Below are 18,697 nucleotides of genomic sequence, written 5' to 3'. Positions count from 1 at the left end.
ATTTATTTATATATATATATACACACACACACACATTTATATATATTAATATATCTTTAGGAGATTCATCATTTCAATTTCATCATGAATTGATATTTGAGTTAAAGTGATTTTCCTGAAATAGAAACAAATTACTTCTTTAGTTACTCTGTCCTCTTATTCTTCTTTCCATCCCCTTCTTCCTTTATTCCTTGCTTTAAGTTAGTGTCTACCAAATCAAGTTTTTTTACGTCTTACTCTCTCACAAGCTTACTTTAATGAGTTTGTTTTTGGTTTATTGTAAGAGCAGGTAACTTTAACATTTCTCAGACTGTTATGGGACCTGTGGATTGATTCCTTTTGACATCAACTGACATCTTGAAAATCATCGTGGTTGTTCATTTTACATTTTTAAAAGATTGGATCTACATTATTTATGTTTGTGTTCATCATAAATTTTCTTCAAAGAGATATGATAGCTTATGGAGGAATTTTCAGTATGAGAAGATAAAATGATATGATTGATGATGGAGCCGAAAAATATTTTAGTAAGACAAGTTGATGTTAGGAGTGAGGTTGGAACACACATACAGCCCATACCAAGGACTTCTGTGTCTTTACTAAATAGACCACAATTTTAGCTCTAAGTCTCCTAACAGATCTGGAAGTGAGAAAGTAGAAAACTGTGACACATATGTACCATGTCCATAAAATAAAAACAAATCAGTTCTTCAGAAAAACCATAAGTATTTCTGAGACTGAAACCAGGGGGAAAAGATTTCTCCCATAGTTCTTCAGAATGAAGACATTATCATATAGTGAAGGATATTCTCTGCATCATATGCATGTTTGACTCTGTAACATCATAGGAAAGTTACTTACTAAAGTCCTCAGGGTAACCTGTCAAATTATACCAAAACAATTCAGTTAAATCTATTCTCTAGCGGACAAGAGAAAATAGTCCTGGTATCTAGCTTTCTCATTCATTAGCTAACCAAAGGACCATTTTTATATTATGTAGAAGAATAGATGGAATTACAGTATTTCAACTAATTCTCCATATTTATTGTGTCTCTGCCCAAGTTGTTTTGACCATTAGTTTTGAGATTGAGATCCCTGATTGGTACAAATTAAAGCAACACTATGTGGTTGGTTAAGTGAAGAGTTTCAGATTTTATCACTGATCTGTGTTAAAGCCAAGTATGTATATCTTCTTGTGAAAACTAAAGAGTTAGTAGTACTATGTGCTTGGATAGGCCAGAGGCCCTCTCAGTTGAGGTGGACAAAGTGAGCCCGCACAGTTTTAGCTAGAGTTTGTATACAATATGTTGGATTTCTTCTTAAACAGGATTAATGGGAAATTAAGGAACTACCAATCTACACCATAAAATATGGCTATATAATTTGAACCCAAAAAACTATTAAGAAATTATAAACAAGTGTCCATCTCATTCATTCAACCTAAAACAAAAAGGCCTCTATAAAACACCATTGAAACTTTTAATGGTGATCAATCAGTAGCAATCTATGTACCTTAGTAACTGAAAGAGATAATGTTGACGTAGACTAAGTCACTGAAAACAGTTAACACTTAAGAATATCTACCAAAAAGCATGACTTTGACTTTAGAACAGTTGATCTCCTTCTAAAAAATCATTGTGATAAAATCTATGATAGTTGATAGTATCATATATTTTATCAGAATGACATAGTTTCCCTCAGAACTATCTCATGGTCTATAATGCATGAATAATTTTGGTGAGAAATTTTCCATATAATATCTGCCTTTTGGAGAAGAATCCAGAAGGAAATAGCTCTTCTCATGAACTTAGTAGGGATCCTGGAGTCTGGGTACACCTGATTAGCTCCGTTATGAGTTAAATTTAGAATAACTAAAATTTAATTGATAAGAAACATGTCACTGTGTGTCTGAACAAACAATAGTCTCTTTGAAAAGGATGGAATATGAATATTAAAACAAATAATGTCCACATTGCCAGGAAATGAATTCAAAAATGAAGAAAGAAATTACATTTGGGGAGTGAAAGAGAGGTGAGAATAGAACAGTGTAGTCTTATACCTATGATTTATTGCATTTTCCCCCCTCACAACTGATAGATAAACATTTAAAGACTATGACTGTGTGTACTAGAATGTTCTTATATCTCTATCATACTAGTGCATAAGGAAAGCCAACATCCCAGGAAGATTTTCTTTTTAGAACCCTACTTACCATGCTTTAGGAAAGTAGATTAAACTTTGCAAGAGGGCTTCTATATAAGTGCCTCCTGAAAGTTAAAATAAAAAAGACTGGCTTTATTGTATGATCCAGCTTTTGTTGTCAAGGGAGCACATCGGTCACGATTCAGACAATTATGTATGTATGATGTACCCAATAGGTTCTCAGTGAATGGAAGTCTATGATCTTTCAAGACTAAGTCATCAGTGCTAGGGTGGATTATGATATGCATTAGGGGAAGGAAAACAACAAAAAAACTAAATTGAAAATATCTTTTTCTCACTGGGTAAACATTCTTAATTATATTTTATGTTATTCTGAGTTAATTCCTGAAAAAACTATAAAATATCCCCACATAACTATAATTTGGCTACAGAACTTATGTATAATTTACAAAGCTGTATTGCTTAGTATTAATATTTTATCTCTATAACAATGAACACTTAAATAGCGTTGGTTATATATTAGGGTTCAGTGGCTGAAATACACATTCTTCCTTCCTTTAGTGAACGTACACACGTTATTTACTCAGCAGTCTCAGAGCCATCATCGCTGAGCAATTGAAGGAGCATTAATCTTGTGGCAAACATAAAAACCATCCACTTATGCTGTGGGGGGAGCAGTGGGGTATGTTGGCTTGCTATGTCGGTGAATTTAAGGCTGAGATAACTTTTTTGCTTGTCAAGTTGCTGTCACTTTGTTAAGAATTAGAGATGGTATGTTTCCTAAATTTATAACAATATGTCAGTCTATTACAACTAAATGAAAATGAGCAACTCTGGGTTGTATTCAATATGAAAGAAAAAGGTTTATTACATCGCTTCTGAGTATCCTATCATTGCAAACTTGTGTCTATTTAATTGGCATGTCATATATTAAAATGTGACAGCCATGAGTTATCTATAAGGAGATTCCTAATGCTGTGTCTTCATAGGAGTACAACTCAAGTTATTTATCCTTTTATTCCAGAAGCCATTGACTATCATACTCTTAATATTTCGTGAGTTTCTTCTCTGGCTAAGGAGAAACCCCCTTGGCATGCTCAAACTGTCTTCAGATTGTAGGAATAGAGCTGTTTGTGGAGAAAATTGATACAAACCCGTGAGTCTCTCCATCCCATTCTAGACCAGTGCCCAGGGAAGACCTGGCACATCCATAGTGAGGATGCTGAGCTCACATGTATAGGCAGAAGCAGATTTTGCCTTCACCCTGAGTCAAAGCACATTAACGGGGCAAACAGGTTAATAGGTCAGCCCTTTCTGCCAACTCCTGAAGATAAAGGTGAGCTGGTATTCACTTGGCAAATAATGCCTTGTACTTGGGGCTGTGTTCTGCCCTAGGGCAGCTACCCATGGGGCATACTGTCTGTTTCAGAAGTGCCTCAAATGTATGACATCATTTCGCAAGGGAAGACATGACTGCAAATATATCATGCAAACTATCATATAGTTTTAGAAAGCCATCCCTGATGATTTTCCTTCATTCCTCATCTTCAAAATATCACCAAGCCTTGTAAAATTGACCTTCAAATTATTCTCAACTCTTTTCACTTTTCCCCAACTCCTCCACTGATTCCCTGGTGCAAATTTATCTTGCCGCTGGGTTATCTCAGTAGCCTCCTAAATGGCCTCCCTATATTTTTTTTTTTTTTTTTTGCCCTTATCCAATGCATTTTTCACACTGCAGTTAAAATGGTGTTTTTCAAAATGTCAATTTGATGATAAGTGACAACTCTCCCAATACACATGCCTATGGGCACTTAAGTGTCCACATATTTATATCTACCTTTAAACCTTTTCTTTTGTTCCTTTTGTTCCTATTTGCTCTTAGGAAAAAGACCACACTCCTTTATGTATGCCTTCAGGTTTTGCCTGAAACCTTTTTTCTAATTTGCTGGGTTTAATCTACTATTGAAGAACAAAGTCAAGCTTCTAGAATTTATGTGGGGACTTGTTATCTCTTCTGTCTAGTAGCAAAGGATATGGGATTTCATTCATATAACTATTTTTGATAGTTTTTCTTCTGTCAGGTTATTTTCCAGAAGTCTGACCTCCTGTTGAATAGCATGTTAATATTTTTGATATTTTATAACTTAGGGAATTAATTTCTACCAGCGTTTGCTTTTAAATATGTTATTTTGATTGGTAAGTTTATATAAAGAAGGAGGGAAATTCAAAGATTATAAAAATAAATAAATCATAGTCATAAACATCTTTAAGCAGTTTCATAAACTGACAGTCTGTGATTTCAAAGATTTTGAAGAAAACCATGCACTGACAAACATAAACTAATTCTATTCATTTGGTTATGCTTTGGTGTTAGATTCAGGCTGAATTTTGCCACATAACTAGAAATTTTCCCATAACTATGGGAAAATTTCCATAGATACATAATATACTCTGAGACACGTAAGTTATCTTTAAATGTTTCTTCATGTACTCTTGTAGTTTTCATTCTTCAAGTGAAACATTTTTATGTATGATATTTGGTGTTTTAAGATCTAATCTTTTTATTTTCCGAGATATCCCCAAAAGAAAACTGCTATTACCTCTGTTTTCAGAATCTATCTTCTCCCTTCAACAAAACAAATACCTACCACAATTTGTCTTTAAAACTATAAAATCTGTTACTGAGTGGAATAAAATGGTGAAATGTTCTCTTCAGAATTACCTAGGTGTATCTGTGTCCCTTTATTTTGTTCCTCTTGCTCTCACTCCCTTACATTATTAAAGACAATGGGATCACAAGCATTTTCCTTTAATGTGCTCTATTTCCAGGAGGAAAACTGTGAAGAGCTGAGGAGAAGGTGGATTTTTTTCTGAAAAAATTTTGAAAGTTTGGCTTAAGAAATAACATTTGGATTTCTGAAGCTACTCCGGGTTTTAAGTCAGGTTGATAATGTTTTAGTTGGAAGGAAGATTCTCAAAACACTTACCTTCTATCGTAAACTTTCTCAGACACTTGGAAAGAAAATCAATCAGGGGTCAACTTCTCTTTTTAATTTCTCTAAATAAGAATCATAAACATAGAATTATCAAAATATTGATTTCTCTACATTTTCTTATGAGTTAGAGCCTGGCTCTTGGGTTATTACTCAAATTTTGTTTCATTGTTTAGGGTTGGTAATTAAATACTTAGAAGTTTTAATTTCAAAGGAATTTACATATTTCTAGACATACCATGTTTTTCTGGTATTGTCATTATTTGTGTAAAATTGATAATAACAGTTGAAATGTTATTTACATAATCATGGTGTTCAAGAGGGCCTAAGAGGAAGTATATATTTGTGAATATTTTTTAGAATCGGAACAAAATTGATTATATTGAGTAGATCTAGCTACCCAGAAACTTTTGGAATAAATCTATTTATTTATGATAATGTAAATTAACTTACTTATATATGATTTAAAATTTTGAAGCAATCCCAATCTTATAGAAAACTGGAAACTACAGTACAAAGAACTTATTGTTTCTAAACTGTTTGAGAGTTAATTGCTAACCTGATGCCTATCATCCCCAAATATTTGTATTTAAACAAACAAGGACATTCTCCTACCCAACTATAAATGACTATAATGCAGCCATCAAAATCAGGAAGTAAACATTGATGCATCATAACCATCTAATTCTCAGACCCCATTTACCTCAGACCACATTTCACCAGTTGTTCCAAGTTCTGATTTCTCTAACTATCCTTGACGTCTCCAGCTAAGAGTTATATTTTGTGCTTAATTGTCAAACTGGAAGAGTTCCTCAGTCTTTCTTTGACATTTTTGGACTTTGTAATTTTGAAGATAACAAGCCTATTATTTCATAAAATGTTCTCACTTTGGGTTTTGCTGCTGTTTACAAATGATCATACTTAGGGTTATAAATCTTTCACCTTAATAAATGGAAGTGATGTCATGTTTTTCTGAGCACATGATTTTGATTTATCATTACTGATGTCGTTAACTTTGATTTTCTTGATCAAGGTTGTTTCTGTGAGCCTTCTCCATTGTAAAGTTACTCATTTTTCCTTTATATTTAATAAACTTATGTGGGGAATTACTTTGAGACTATATAAGTACACCATTTCTCCAGAAACTTTTTGATTTATTCATTTATTTATATCAGTATGGACTCGTCTTTTTTTGTTATTCATTATGTTGCAATTTGTTAGTGCTGTCTAATTTTTATGTTCAAATTGTCTCATATTTGCCCAGTGAGAGCTCCATCAAGCTGGCTTCTGTGTGTATTTAATATGTCTCTATCATTCTTTGAGTACTCTCTCATACAACAGGATAATTCTGGGTATATCTCCAACTTTCCTTGTCCCAGTGCAGGCTAGAATCAATCATTTCTGTAAGGATCTCTGTTTCCTTTCGTTAGAGAGTGGCCCAAAATCTGACTGGTGTGGCCATTGCTATTGGGTATCACTGCTCCCAGCCTCTCTTGGTTCATACAGCTAGGGAAGATATCTCTGGTAAGCTTATATAAAGACTGCATGCATGTTTATGCGCACTCATTTTTGAAATCATTTCTTTATCTATCTGTAAAACCATGTGTTCACATCAATACCTCCAATTCCTATTGGACACCACACAGTTAATTTTGGTTTTCTTCTTTCTATAACATTCGATGGCTTAGAAAACTTATTTATGTTTATTTACATTTACTACAATATAGTGAAGCAGCCATGGTGAATGTTTTTTGTAGCCTTAAGTTGAGCTTGTTGGAGTTTCTAACTTTTGCAAAGTTAACAAATAATAGAAGCAGAAGCCAAACCCAATTCTCTTTCCATGTTTACTAATTTTGTCTTTATGTCTCTCTTTCTAAAAAACAAAAATCAAATTTTTAAACTTTAGTTCCATTTTCTTCTAGAAATAATAAAATCCAGCATGGTGGCTCACAGCTGTAATCCCAGTGGCAGGAGCCTGAGGCAGAGGGTCACTGGAACCCAGGCATTTGAGGGTACAGTGAGCCATGATTGTGTCACTTCAGTCCAGCCTGAGAGACAGACTGAGGCCCTGTCTCAATTAATCAACTGATCAAAAATAAAAATAATAAAATTTATAGTATGGCAAGTATAAATTTCTGTAAAGTGGTAAATTATTTTAATAGTCAAAGTAAGGCAAACATTTGGATGGCTGTATCATGACACCTGCTTGTTAGTAAATATAAAATTAATAAAAAGCAATGAGATTTGTGAAAGTTATGGTTATTAGATTTTATCTTAATGAGATTTGCATCCCTAAGAAGGCAATAAAAGCATTACTCTGTTTCCTAAATATTTACTTAAATATTCAAGTATTAATAGTGTTGCCAGCTAGGAGAGGGTACTTTCATTTTTCTCAATGAATTTTTTTAAAATTGTGAATCAGAAAAATGCTGATCATTTGGCCAAATGATCATAAGGCCATACACTAATAACGATAAGAGTTAACTGACTTAATGCAATGTGAAATTGCATCTACCACATTGAGACAAATGATAATTTAATATAACTGAGGTTTGCGTTCTGCTATGTAGACATTACTTTGCAATTTGTAGGATAATTGCATACATTGCTTCTAAACAAGTTTGTTTTATTCTCTGCCAAGAGGGTCTTGCAAATTCTTCAACATGTGAAGAATATTTCATAAAGTGGAGCTTTGCTCTATAATGCTCTGTGGGTAAGTGGTTGGTATGCTGAATATTCAGTAGCAGCTAATGAGACTTTTATCAGCTTATCAATGTCCAATTTTCTACTCCTGCATGGCATAATTCTGTGAGAAATCTTTGGAGACTTTTGTATCTTGTCACCACCCTTAAGAAATACCTAAATCTACTCTAAAATAAAAGCTTCTCTGATTGATTTATAGCTATATTAAGGTAAGCATACCATTTGTACATAATAACTTGCAAAGAGGACCTTGGAATAAAAATTAATTGTATTTTGTTCATAATTACTTTCAGTGGGGCAGATCTTATATTTATTAAATATTCCATTTGGAATATCATTTATTAACTGGCAGTTTTTCCCTGCTTTAAATGGTTTCTTTCTGACTTAGAACAGCATTTGACTTATAATTAGAAACTACTTTATTTATATGAATTATTTTTCAATTTCATTCATATGCATATCATTTTGATAATGGCCCAGGAGCCCAACTTTGCTAGAAAACGTTGATTTAGCTTTTATTTCTTTGCTCTTTATTTTTCTGTTTTCAGTGCTTTATTCAATTCACTTGCAGGAAGATTGATTTTGAATAATACGGTCATGATGTCAAAACAGTACAAATTATACCCTGCTGCCATCTGGAATGGTGAAAATAAAAGCTTTATTTACACTGTTTTCTTTAAGAAAAGATTGTTTTTTCCTCCTCTTCAGGGACTGTATTCTGGAAAGAAAATGGTGGTTCTTGTTTGTAGCCTGACACTGTGGTTCATTCTGAAAGATAATGACTTAAACTCATTGCTGTTCAACAAATTAGCAAGTACGCCAACCAGTAACCCTCCACCTTTCAGTCTCTGAGACACTGATCCATCTCCCTATCCAGAGAAAGCTTCAGGGTAGTCATTAGTAGCCCCATATAACAGAAGAGGGACCTGTATGGCCCAAGGTCATAGGGTAGATATGTTTTGTCTACTTAAGTCTGATTTTTTGGTCTGTGTACTGACTTCTGTTGTCTGCCCATGGCAGAAGTCCTGCCATTTATAGCCCTTCCTAGATAATTAAATAGAAATTACAGAAGAGTTAAGGATGTAGGCACAATGCTGAGTTTGAGGTCTCTGGGGAAATTGCTTGATATTTATCAGGCTTTTCACACTCTTCCATTTCTCATCCACCTTTTATTGGCTGACAAACATGGCAGCATTCTGACTCTACCTATAGCCAATGCTAAATGAATGAGAAGCCAATTGGTATATATTAAAAGGTAGATTTTTAAAATGTAGATCTACTTTTAAATTATTATTACACCCCGTGGAACTTTAGTGTTTATGCCTTTTGGCTTAAAAAATAAAAAATGACCAAATATTAAAAAAAAAAAATTTTGTGCCTGTTATCGTAAGTTGACTCTGATCAAGAATTCCATTGTTCATGATGAATATTTATTTGAAGAACAGCAATTGGCATAGAGAAAACATAAAATACAAATATATCAAATCTAGAGCTAAAAGATATTCTTTAATTTTTACTATATGTATGACCTGGAACAAGTAACTTAATTTTACTGAGTCTTTGTTTTATGTCTATAGAAAATGATAGTGATACCACCCTTGCCTACCTCAGGAAACTCTAATAAGACTCAAATACCTATATTTTGGAGATACAGGACATCATAGCACTTTATAGGGTACAAATGTTACATTAGACTAATAAGATGTTCTTATTAAATTCCATTTTGTTGTGGGTGTGAATCTATTGAGAGATTTCCCCTTCTCAAGAGCTGAACAATTAATGGGTTTGTTACAACTAGCCTATGGGGACTTTGTGCAGAGGCATTTTTTGACTTATATCATTTTGCCCAAATAGTTGTTTTCTGAGTGCGAAGAAACTTTTGAAAGAAAAAAACGAACGTCTCTGTGACTTCTTGGCTTCATCTTTTAAAAATTATTTTCTTTAAGAAAGCCATTATAGACTTCTTAACATGACCTACTCCCCAAGATGATGAATAGTTAATTACCCTTCCCTGAATAATTAAAAGAAAAACACCTCCCATGATATTTCAGATTCATTTTTGGGAACAAATCATAATATAAATTCTTTTTATTTCTACTGTTGATTAATCAGAGAGCCGAAAATCTTGTTAAAAGGAAGAAACCATGTCATGCATGAGCTTTGAAGCAGTTACTTGGCACAGATACTACCCTTTAAATTTATTTGCATATTTACATAATCCCTGTTTTTATGATTTGCATAGAATATTTTCTCACGTGCAGTTTATTGCTGCAATTCTTGTTATATCAAGACTTAGAATTAGGTGCCTTTGTTCTATTTAGCTCTATTGCTAGAGCTTGGGATAGAGTAAGTACAGATAGGCTGATATTTTACTAGATGCCAGGCAGTAGTGCCAGGCAGTGCTAGGCACATTTAATGCATTATCTCATTCAATGCTCCTGTCTATGAACTGGGTACTATTATTGTTCCCAAAGAATTTAATTATTCTGCAGATACAATTAAATCAGAACAGCATGGAGATTCTCTAGGTTACTTCATACCCAGTGCCTCGCCCAGTCTGGCACAAAGGAGGCCTTCAATAAATATTTGCAGAATGGATAATGCCATCTATTGACTATCCAGGAGATTTTTAGAACTAATAGTTCAAATTCTCTTTTTCTTTTAATATATAATGCAACTTTCATAAATATTTTATTTCATAAATATCTTATTTGACCACCTTAAGAGCAGCATATATTTAACAGTATGAGAGAATTTGTACTTTTTTCTTAAGTATAAAAACCCACTGATTTTATGCTGCATAGAATAATACTATTTCTCTAACAGGTTTAGAAGCCTTTCTCTATATATTTGTGTGTGTGTGTGTGTGTGTGTGTGTGTGCGCGCGCGCGCGCGCACGCCCATGCATATGGTCTAAGACTTTTATTTAAGAAAATATTCTACATATTACCAGTCTGACATTTTCCTTGTTTCCTTATGTTATTGAAAACTTTTCTTCACTCTGTCTTTCCACCCTTCAAAGGAAAAATTAAAATCACTTCTGCTCTCTGTAAGATTTTATCGTGAAAGCCTAAAGCCTTAAGATGTCCTGTCACTTAGAAGTCTTTACTCCTATCAGTGAAACAAGACCCACAGTATTTGCCTCAACATAAAACTGAGTGGTTCACTTTTTTTTTTTGTCATTAGTCGAATTTCATTATTACATAGATAGGATAACAGTAGAATATAGACACATATATTCTGTGTTGTTTTCGATTTCATTGTGTTCACATATGAGGTTTTGTCACATGGTTGCAATTTTGACTTTTTGGAAATGACAACCAATATATGAGGGAAGGAAGGCCTCCTATAAAACGAAGAAAGCAGAAAATAAATTGCACGCTGCTTGTGTACCAACAAATTGAAGAAGGAACCAAGCACAAACTGTACATCTCAATTAAATGAAAATCCTTTGCTAAGTAAAACTAAAGATTCTAAAGTCATTAACAACCGTTTTTGTAAGTCTCTAAGTCTAATACTACTTATGACACTGTAAAAAAGTAGAAATTGGTTATACGATAGTTTTCTGCTTTGATAGACTGATACGCAAATTGAGAAAGCCAAATGTATTTCCACAAAACAACTGAAGGATGGCTAACTGTTTAAATGAGTGGCTTTGAGTCAGTCCAGTAGGAATTCAGAGATGCCTTGTGAGTGAGTGCTGAAATGGTTGTCAAGGCATCATAAACATGTCTGATTGCAAGTATTTGTGGAACACTGGGAGGGTTACAAAGGAAATAACACATAGCTCCTGCCTCCCTGTGAGCTTGTAAGATTCACACTTATATTTTGACTTTAATAAGGGATTTATTGGTAACACCAGTTGAGGGCGTTTAAAGAGGAGCCACTTGGAACTGTTTGGCACTCAGAAAAGTGACTCCAAGGGAGAATTCTGCAAAGAAAAAAAGCTGCTTGTCTCTTCCTCCAGCTTCTGATTTTGATTTATTGTACTGCCATTCTTGCCAAAACCTCTGTATTGTCAGTGATATCTAAGTATTCAGGTATACTTGCCAAATCTTTTAATAATGCATACCATTGATGTAGTTGACATGCTTTTCATTCATAAGCATTTGTGATAAATCGGAAAAATTGGGATTTTACCAAGGACCATGGCAAACAGTCTTTTATTGAAAAATTCTTTAAATCCTTTGGGACTAGAGTCAAAGAACTAGTCTGGTTGAATTCATTCAGCAAGAGCCCTAGCAAGATTAGGGAAGAAGAACTAATTAGGGCCACCTTGGAAGGGGGCTGTGGCCTTAGCAGGCAATTCAGAGTTTCCTGGCTTCCTTTCGAATTTGAAAGGTTCAGTGTTTGTGGAATTGGAATGAAAATAAAAGTATTATTAAAATTGTTTATTTATTAACAATGATGGCAGTTTAAGTGAGCAAATTATTCAAAAGCTATTAGTCATTCACAGATATCTAAAGCATGACTCCCTACAAAACAGTGTTATACTACTTTACCCATAGATTCAAGTCCTGAGTAGCTCAGGGGTGGTTAACAAGTTCTACAACAGTGGGAAGTTAACTCTGGAAAATGCTGACATTCATTTTTCTCTTTCTTTAATGAAACTGAAAGTTTCATATCAACATATTTCATTAAGACACCAAACAGATTCAAAGAATGTGCTATATTTCCAGGTCTATTACAGCTGCCATTCCAAACAAAATATGTATGACTCTACGATTCACTAAGCACAAGTATGTAGTAATCTGCCCTTTAATGGCCTCTCAAAATGACAGACCAAATGGCTTTGTGAAGGTCAAGTCTGATTTAAATTGTTGATGAATTAGTAGCTAATTCTGCATGATTGAATATTAATATGGAACTGTGATAAGTAAGGCACTTTAAAGCTTAATGAGCACATTAATGAATAGGACAAAATGTTTTTCTTTTCACCTCATGTAAAAGTTTAAAGCTACTAACATATTGACAATTTGTTAATTTTTGCTAGCTGCTTTTGCCTATGAAAGTTTATGTGGTTAAAGGTATTAAGGGTATTGATTTGATTCCCAAGTTCCTGGTACCACACATTTGAGGAGCTGTCAAAATTGATGTTATCAAATGACCAGGGCAGTTTTCTATAAATCACTAATAAATGCAGAGGGTAAAAAAAAAGCAATTAACATCTTCTAAACTACACCCACTGAGATAAGCATTCCAATTAGAAATTTCATTATTTCTACAGTTTGTTTTATGTTGAATACTGAGTTTTATTGCCAAATACCTGACGGTCAAATTGGAAACAAGCCACAACTGTCAACGTGTAACAGCTCTGGCTATTTGAATCTGTTACATTGTGATGTTTCTCATGAAAATTTAATGAAGAAAGCACATTCAAAGAGGTTCTGTGCAAAGGGGGGAATGGATAGAATTTAATTACCCTTATTAAAAATAAGAAAGGAACACTCTTTACATTCTCTGCCCCATTAGTATGCAAGAAAGATTATCTTTGTTGTACACTCCTGTATATGAAAAGGGGGCTCTGGAGTGTTCTTTATGAGCCAAGAAGGAAAAGAAAGGTCATGCAAATGTATTAGACTGCTTTCAGGAGGGCACAAGTCAATTTGGTCAGCCATCCCGAAGGTGAGGACTTCATTTCTTATAAATGGTTATTAAATCTAGATTTCTTTGGTAAGAGCCTTTAGTAAGTGGCTCAAAATCTTAAGCCTTTGACACTTGCCACTGATCGGCACTGAATATTGGCTCAGAGAGATGAACTTGTGGAATAAAAGTGATGGCTAGCAGAGCAATAGTTATGCATGCAAATGTAACTAGTAGTTAAAAACCCTGGGGAAGATGCAGTGCCCTGGGAAATACAGAAACCACTCAGGAATCCCAAGGTGATTTCTTATTAACCTAAGTTGGTTGCTTTAAAAATGGAACATAACAACAACAAAAGAAATCTTAAGAGCTTTTTCAGAAACTCATTTCTGGATGATGAAGGCAGTATAGTTGACTTTGGAACACTTGAGATAAATTATTTTTATCCTTTGAAGCATGTTGTGTCAATAGCTGCCAAGTGAGAAATTTAATAATATAATGTGTGTGGTACAGCAGCTATTGATCTTTCTGCTTTCTCTGCCCCAAACAACATTAGAACCACACTGTAGATGTAAATATATTGGCAAAACCTTTAAAGACATAAAGAACACCCTGATGAAATTCAAGTGGAATAGATTATTAAAATTAGCATAGCCTAATTTGCAAGATATTCCTTATCCCACTTCTAGTTTTTAACTTCCTCTCAGATCCTTGAAAAATCTTCTCGAAATTCCATTTTAGCTACTGTTGCTGGCACTTGTCCACTGTAGACCTCTGCTTGGCTGGTGCTGTTTAAGCATTCAGATAAACAGAATGTGAGACTGCTTCCCTAAAAGAGCCACATCTTTCAACTTAAGGAAAATATGGCTTATTGAAGTTAACTATTTTTATATGTTGTTTTAGTCCCTAGTCATAATTACATGGTCTGATGGGAAATAATTCTGTACTGAATCCAGGTGTCAAGTCCAACTTGCTACAACTTCTTTTCTTCTTTCACAGACTGTTAGTAAAAGATACATACTGTCTGTCCTACCCAGTGGAAGAGCCAGAGTCTATACTTTTCCTTATTATCTCATTAACTTTCTTTTATAATTAACTGGATCTGTTTACTGAACTTTCTCTTTCTTGAGAGCTTTATTTTTTGGTAGTATCTTGACATTCTTTCAACATCCATATTCAAAATCTCTCCAGTCCTTAACTGTTTCTCTGATTACCTTTCTACCAGAAGTTGTGTGTAGTAGGGAAACAAATTATAATCACTGGGGTATATTCATACTTAGGCTTGGGAATCACTGGAGTTTCCCTTAAAATCTGGAAATCTAGGCTAGCATGATGGCAAGAGGTTTGAATACAAATGAGATGTGGAGGAACTCAGAGAGGGATAAACTAACGATAAGTACAAGACAGTGGCTTTAGATACCCACTGCTATGGTAGCTCTGAGGAGGAAACATTAAATGTGTTTGAGAGAATTCGGGAAAGCTTTACAGAGAAGGTAATTTGGGCCAAGTGGCTTCCTAGAGGCACAGAGTACTCAACACACGTGATTTGTTGAGGAATGGTGAGAATTTTAATATGGGCAGAAGAAATGTTTCCTATGGGAGAAGTGATCCATCTATGAGAGACTGAGAAAAATGGGGCCTGATTTAAAAGGACTTCTTTGCTAGCCAGGTTCAGGAGATTGAGTCTACCCTGTAGACGAAAGAGGGGAGAAAGTGGAGAACACAAAGGGTTTACTGACGACACAGTGGAGGAATCAAAATGGAGCTTCTTTACTAGAAATTGTAACTCAACATCATTGAGATTCAGGATTAACTGTAGATTCATGGATCATATTGGAGATTGTGGGGGGCATCCAAGGAGAAGCTACATGCCACATTTGGTGATTTCTAATATTTTACTCACTGGTCTTTCTGCTTTTGAGTCATTTTAGAATTAGTAGCTCATGAAAATTTATCAGTGGTCATGGGGGAGTGTTGATTAAATTAACACCAGACCCAATTGGAAGTCAGAATGTTTCATAATGATCTTCAAACAAATGGCCACATTATAATTTGGATAATTATCACTCATCTAACTAAAACACCTTCAATGCTTGGATAGAACACACCTTTCTAATCCTGGCTAGAAGAGCTGGCAATATTGGTTATCAATGTGGGGCATGATTGTGGCATTTAAGAGGACTTTAATTTCTCAAAAGTGAGGGTCTAGAACAATTAGATCTAGAAAGGCAGAAGTGAACTTTGGATGAGTTAGAGATCAAAATTTAAGAACTTGAACTTTTTTTTTTTTATTTCAGCTCATTATGGGGGTACAAAAGTTCAGGTTATATATATTGCTCATGCCTCCCCATCCCCCTGAGTCTGAGCTTCAGTTGTGTCCATTCCCTAGACAGTGCACATCGCACTCATCATGTAGGTATGCACCCATCCCCTCCCCCTACTCCCATCCCCCCCAGTCAGAACTTCAAGCGTGTCCATTCCCCAGGCAGTGCGCATCGCACTCATCAAGTAGGTATATACCCATCCCTTCCCCCCAGCCCCCACCTCTGTCTGATACCCAATTGGTGTTATTCCCAAATGTGCACTCAGGGAAACCAGTTTGCTGGTGAGTACATGTGGTGCTTATTTTTCCATTCTTGGGATACTTCACTTAATAGAATGGGTTCCAGCTCTCTCCGGGAGAACCAAAGAGATGCCATATCGCCATTATTTCTAATAGCTGAGTAATATTCCATGGTATACATATACCACATTTTGCTAATCCATTCATGAATTGATGGGCATTTGGGTTGTTTCCACATCTTTGCAATTGTGAATTGTGCTGCTATAAACATTCCGGTGCAGGTGTCTTTTTTATAGAATGACTTTTGTTCTTCTGGGTAGATGCCCAATAATGGGATTGCTGGATCAAATGGTAGGTCTACTTAAATCTGTTTAAGGTATCTCCACATTGCTTTCCACAGGGGTTGCACTAGTGTACAGTCCCACCAGCAGTGTATGAGTAAGAACTTGAACTTTTTAACAACTGAAAATGGTGCAGGCCTTTGGGATGGAGGAAAGTATTCCCTTACCCCAAGGAACATTGCTTTTATGTCCTTAATGGGGAGCTGCTTTTGTTGTTCTTTCATAAAGCGTTCTGAGACAATTTTCCGGTTAACTGAAACTTCCTACAAAGGAATTCGTCTGGGTTGAACCTTGTGCTTCTGTGAAAAATATACAGAGCGAGTTATAAGAAAAATGTGTCAGCTCTGAATCAGACAGCTTCACCAGCACCTGCTTGTTCCCTGTGTGCTCTTCAGGCCGGCACTGCTGCTTTTCCTTCCGTGAAAGCTTTCTTGACTCAGTGCTGTACTTGTAACATTTCCATCTTTCTAAAATCCCCTTCCTTTTTGCAACTTGGCCAACTCTACTCGTTCCTAAAGGCCCATTTCAAATAGGGGCTTCCTCTTGGTACTCACTACCCTGCTCGGCCTCAAATGCTACGATTACTTCTCCATCTGTGCTCTTAGAGAGACTGTTCACTCTTTGGTCAGGAACAACATTGTGACTGTGTCCTTGTCTAATAGTGCAATGGTGCCTGGTTTGTGTTAGGCTCTCAGTAAATGCTGAATAAGGTAAAGGGAGGGATTTATGGGCAAAATCTCTTGAATTTTGGACATCAGACTTGTTAACACAATGTTTGTATCACCTTTTGTCTTGCAGAGGATCAAATTCCCAGGGGCTTCCCTACCATTGACATGGGCCCACAGTTGAAGGTGGTTGAGCGTACACGCACGGCCACCATGCTTTGTGCAGCCAGTGGCAATCCAGATCCAGAAATCACTTGGTTTAAAGATTTCTTACCCGTGGACACAAGCAACAACAATGGTCGTATTAAACAGTTACGATCAGGTAGGGTCTTGTTACTGTTTCTACTAACTCGTACAAGTTTTTTTGTTTTGTTTTGTTTTGTTTTCCCCTTCTTTTAATCTTTCTCTTTATTTTTTTATTTTTATTTTATTTATTTTTAATTTTTAGGTATTGATTTTTCTCCCTCTTCTCTTTCTTGTACTTACCGTGTTGTCCATGTTTGTGATGTCATAGCCTGTTTCAGAGTCTGTTTTTCTCCTCTTCTCTGTGTGTTTTGCAGCTTCTGTTTAATCCACATTGCTCACTGCTGTGACTGTATTTTTGATAATTTTTTAATTTACTGCTTTTCTGCAGTATTTGATGGATCCATTTTCTCCTCTTTCTTTCTTCTTTCTCTGTTTTCTTTTGAAACAAATTTATTTCAACATTGGACTTCATTCAGAAGTTGCAAGGAGTTCCAATGGTTATATCCATTAAAAACAAAATGTTCATATTAAACACTGAAATGATTCAATTTTATGAAAGTCTGTTTTCTGCTGTCGTTTCTCCATTTGAACTCATCGAAGTACCAAAGTTTAGTAAGCTTGGGCACATCTGCTTTCTTTTCACTAATACATAAAACACAGAAATGTTATCTCTTGAGTAACCAGATATATTTTTTAAAAAGTCCTTTACAAAGTACCAGTGAAAGGAGGGGATTTTTATTAATACTATTATGATCTCATTGAGAGTGAACATTTTCTACACCTTAGCCACAGTAGTGTGCGCCCACACTAAAGGTTTTTGAACCCTCCAGTGACTGGATCTACAGAAGTCTGCTTTTGGTGTAGACTCCAGCTTTTGCTGTTTTTTCTCTCTCTTTACCCTTTTCTCCCTTCCCCATCCCCATCCCCAGTTTATTCCTTTGCTCTCTTTAGATTAAAAGTAGAGACGATTCTAAATTTCTTAAGTTTTACAGCCTGTCCCTAGGTAATTTCATGGGGACGTATACTAATAAGCTGTTTACTTTGACATTGGTAGTAATATTGGTATAGAATTCTAAGTTGTTTAACTGCCTGTCTTCCCAGAATTCTCAGCTTTTGACCTGTCCTGTGATGTTAAAGCGTCTTGTTAACTCCTCTTTTGCTTGTTGTCAGCAGAATTGTGTAGATTAGCATTCTGTTATTGTAAATAAAGAATTAATTATTCACATGTAACATAGATGATTTAGTATATAAAGCTTTAACTCTGAAAAATTTGTACCAAATTATAAGGAATATAATAATATTTTTATGCTGTCTTTCTTCTCTCCGTATTTAAATCTCCAGAATCTATTGGTAAGTGCTTAGTTCTGAAGCGCACTTCACCCCCACTAATTTCCATATTCAGAATATTATTATTATTATTAATAAAATGCATGGCAT

At 35.1% G+C, this 18,697-nt stretch overlaps 1 protein-coding gene across 5 annotated transcripts in view; it reads left to right on the top strand.

The window, feature by feature from the left end:
* The window catches only part of PTPRD (protein tyrosine phosphatase receptor type D), a 493,549-nt gene that overhangs the window by 279,263 nt on the left and 195,589 nt on the right, over positions 1-18,697 (top strand). For 4 of the 5 annotated variants that reach the window (XM_069476476.1, XM_069476475.1, XM_069476474.1 and 1 more), the window contains exons 5-6: positions 17,148-17,336; positions 18,602-18,610. In XM_069476476.1, coding sequence (XP_069332577.1) covers positions 17,148-17,336; positions 18,602-18,610 — 198 coding nt within the window. The remainder of the gene's footprint in view (positions 1-17,147; positions 17,337-18,601; positions 18,611-18,697) is intronic. The other variant, XM_069476478.1, reaches the window with a different exon arrangement.

The sequence above is a fragment of the Eulemur rufifrons genome, chromosome 7, assembly GCF_041146395.1.
Source record: "Eulemur rufifrons isolate Redbay chromosome 7, OSU_ERuf_1, whole genome shotgun sequence".
Taxonomy (NCBI): domain Eukaryota; kingdom Metazoa; phylum Chordata; class Mammalia; order Primates; family Lemuridae; genus Eulemur; species Eulemur rufifrons.
The sequence above is the reverse complement of the archived record's forward strand: the minus strand, read 5'-3'. Positions and strand labels throughout refer to the sequence as shown.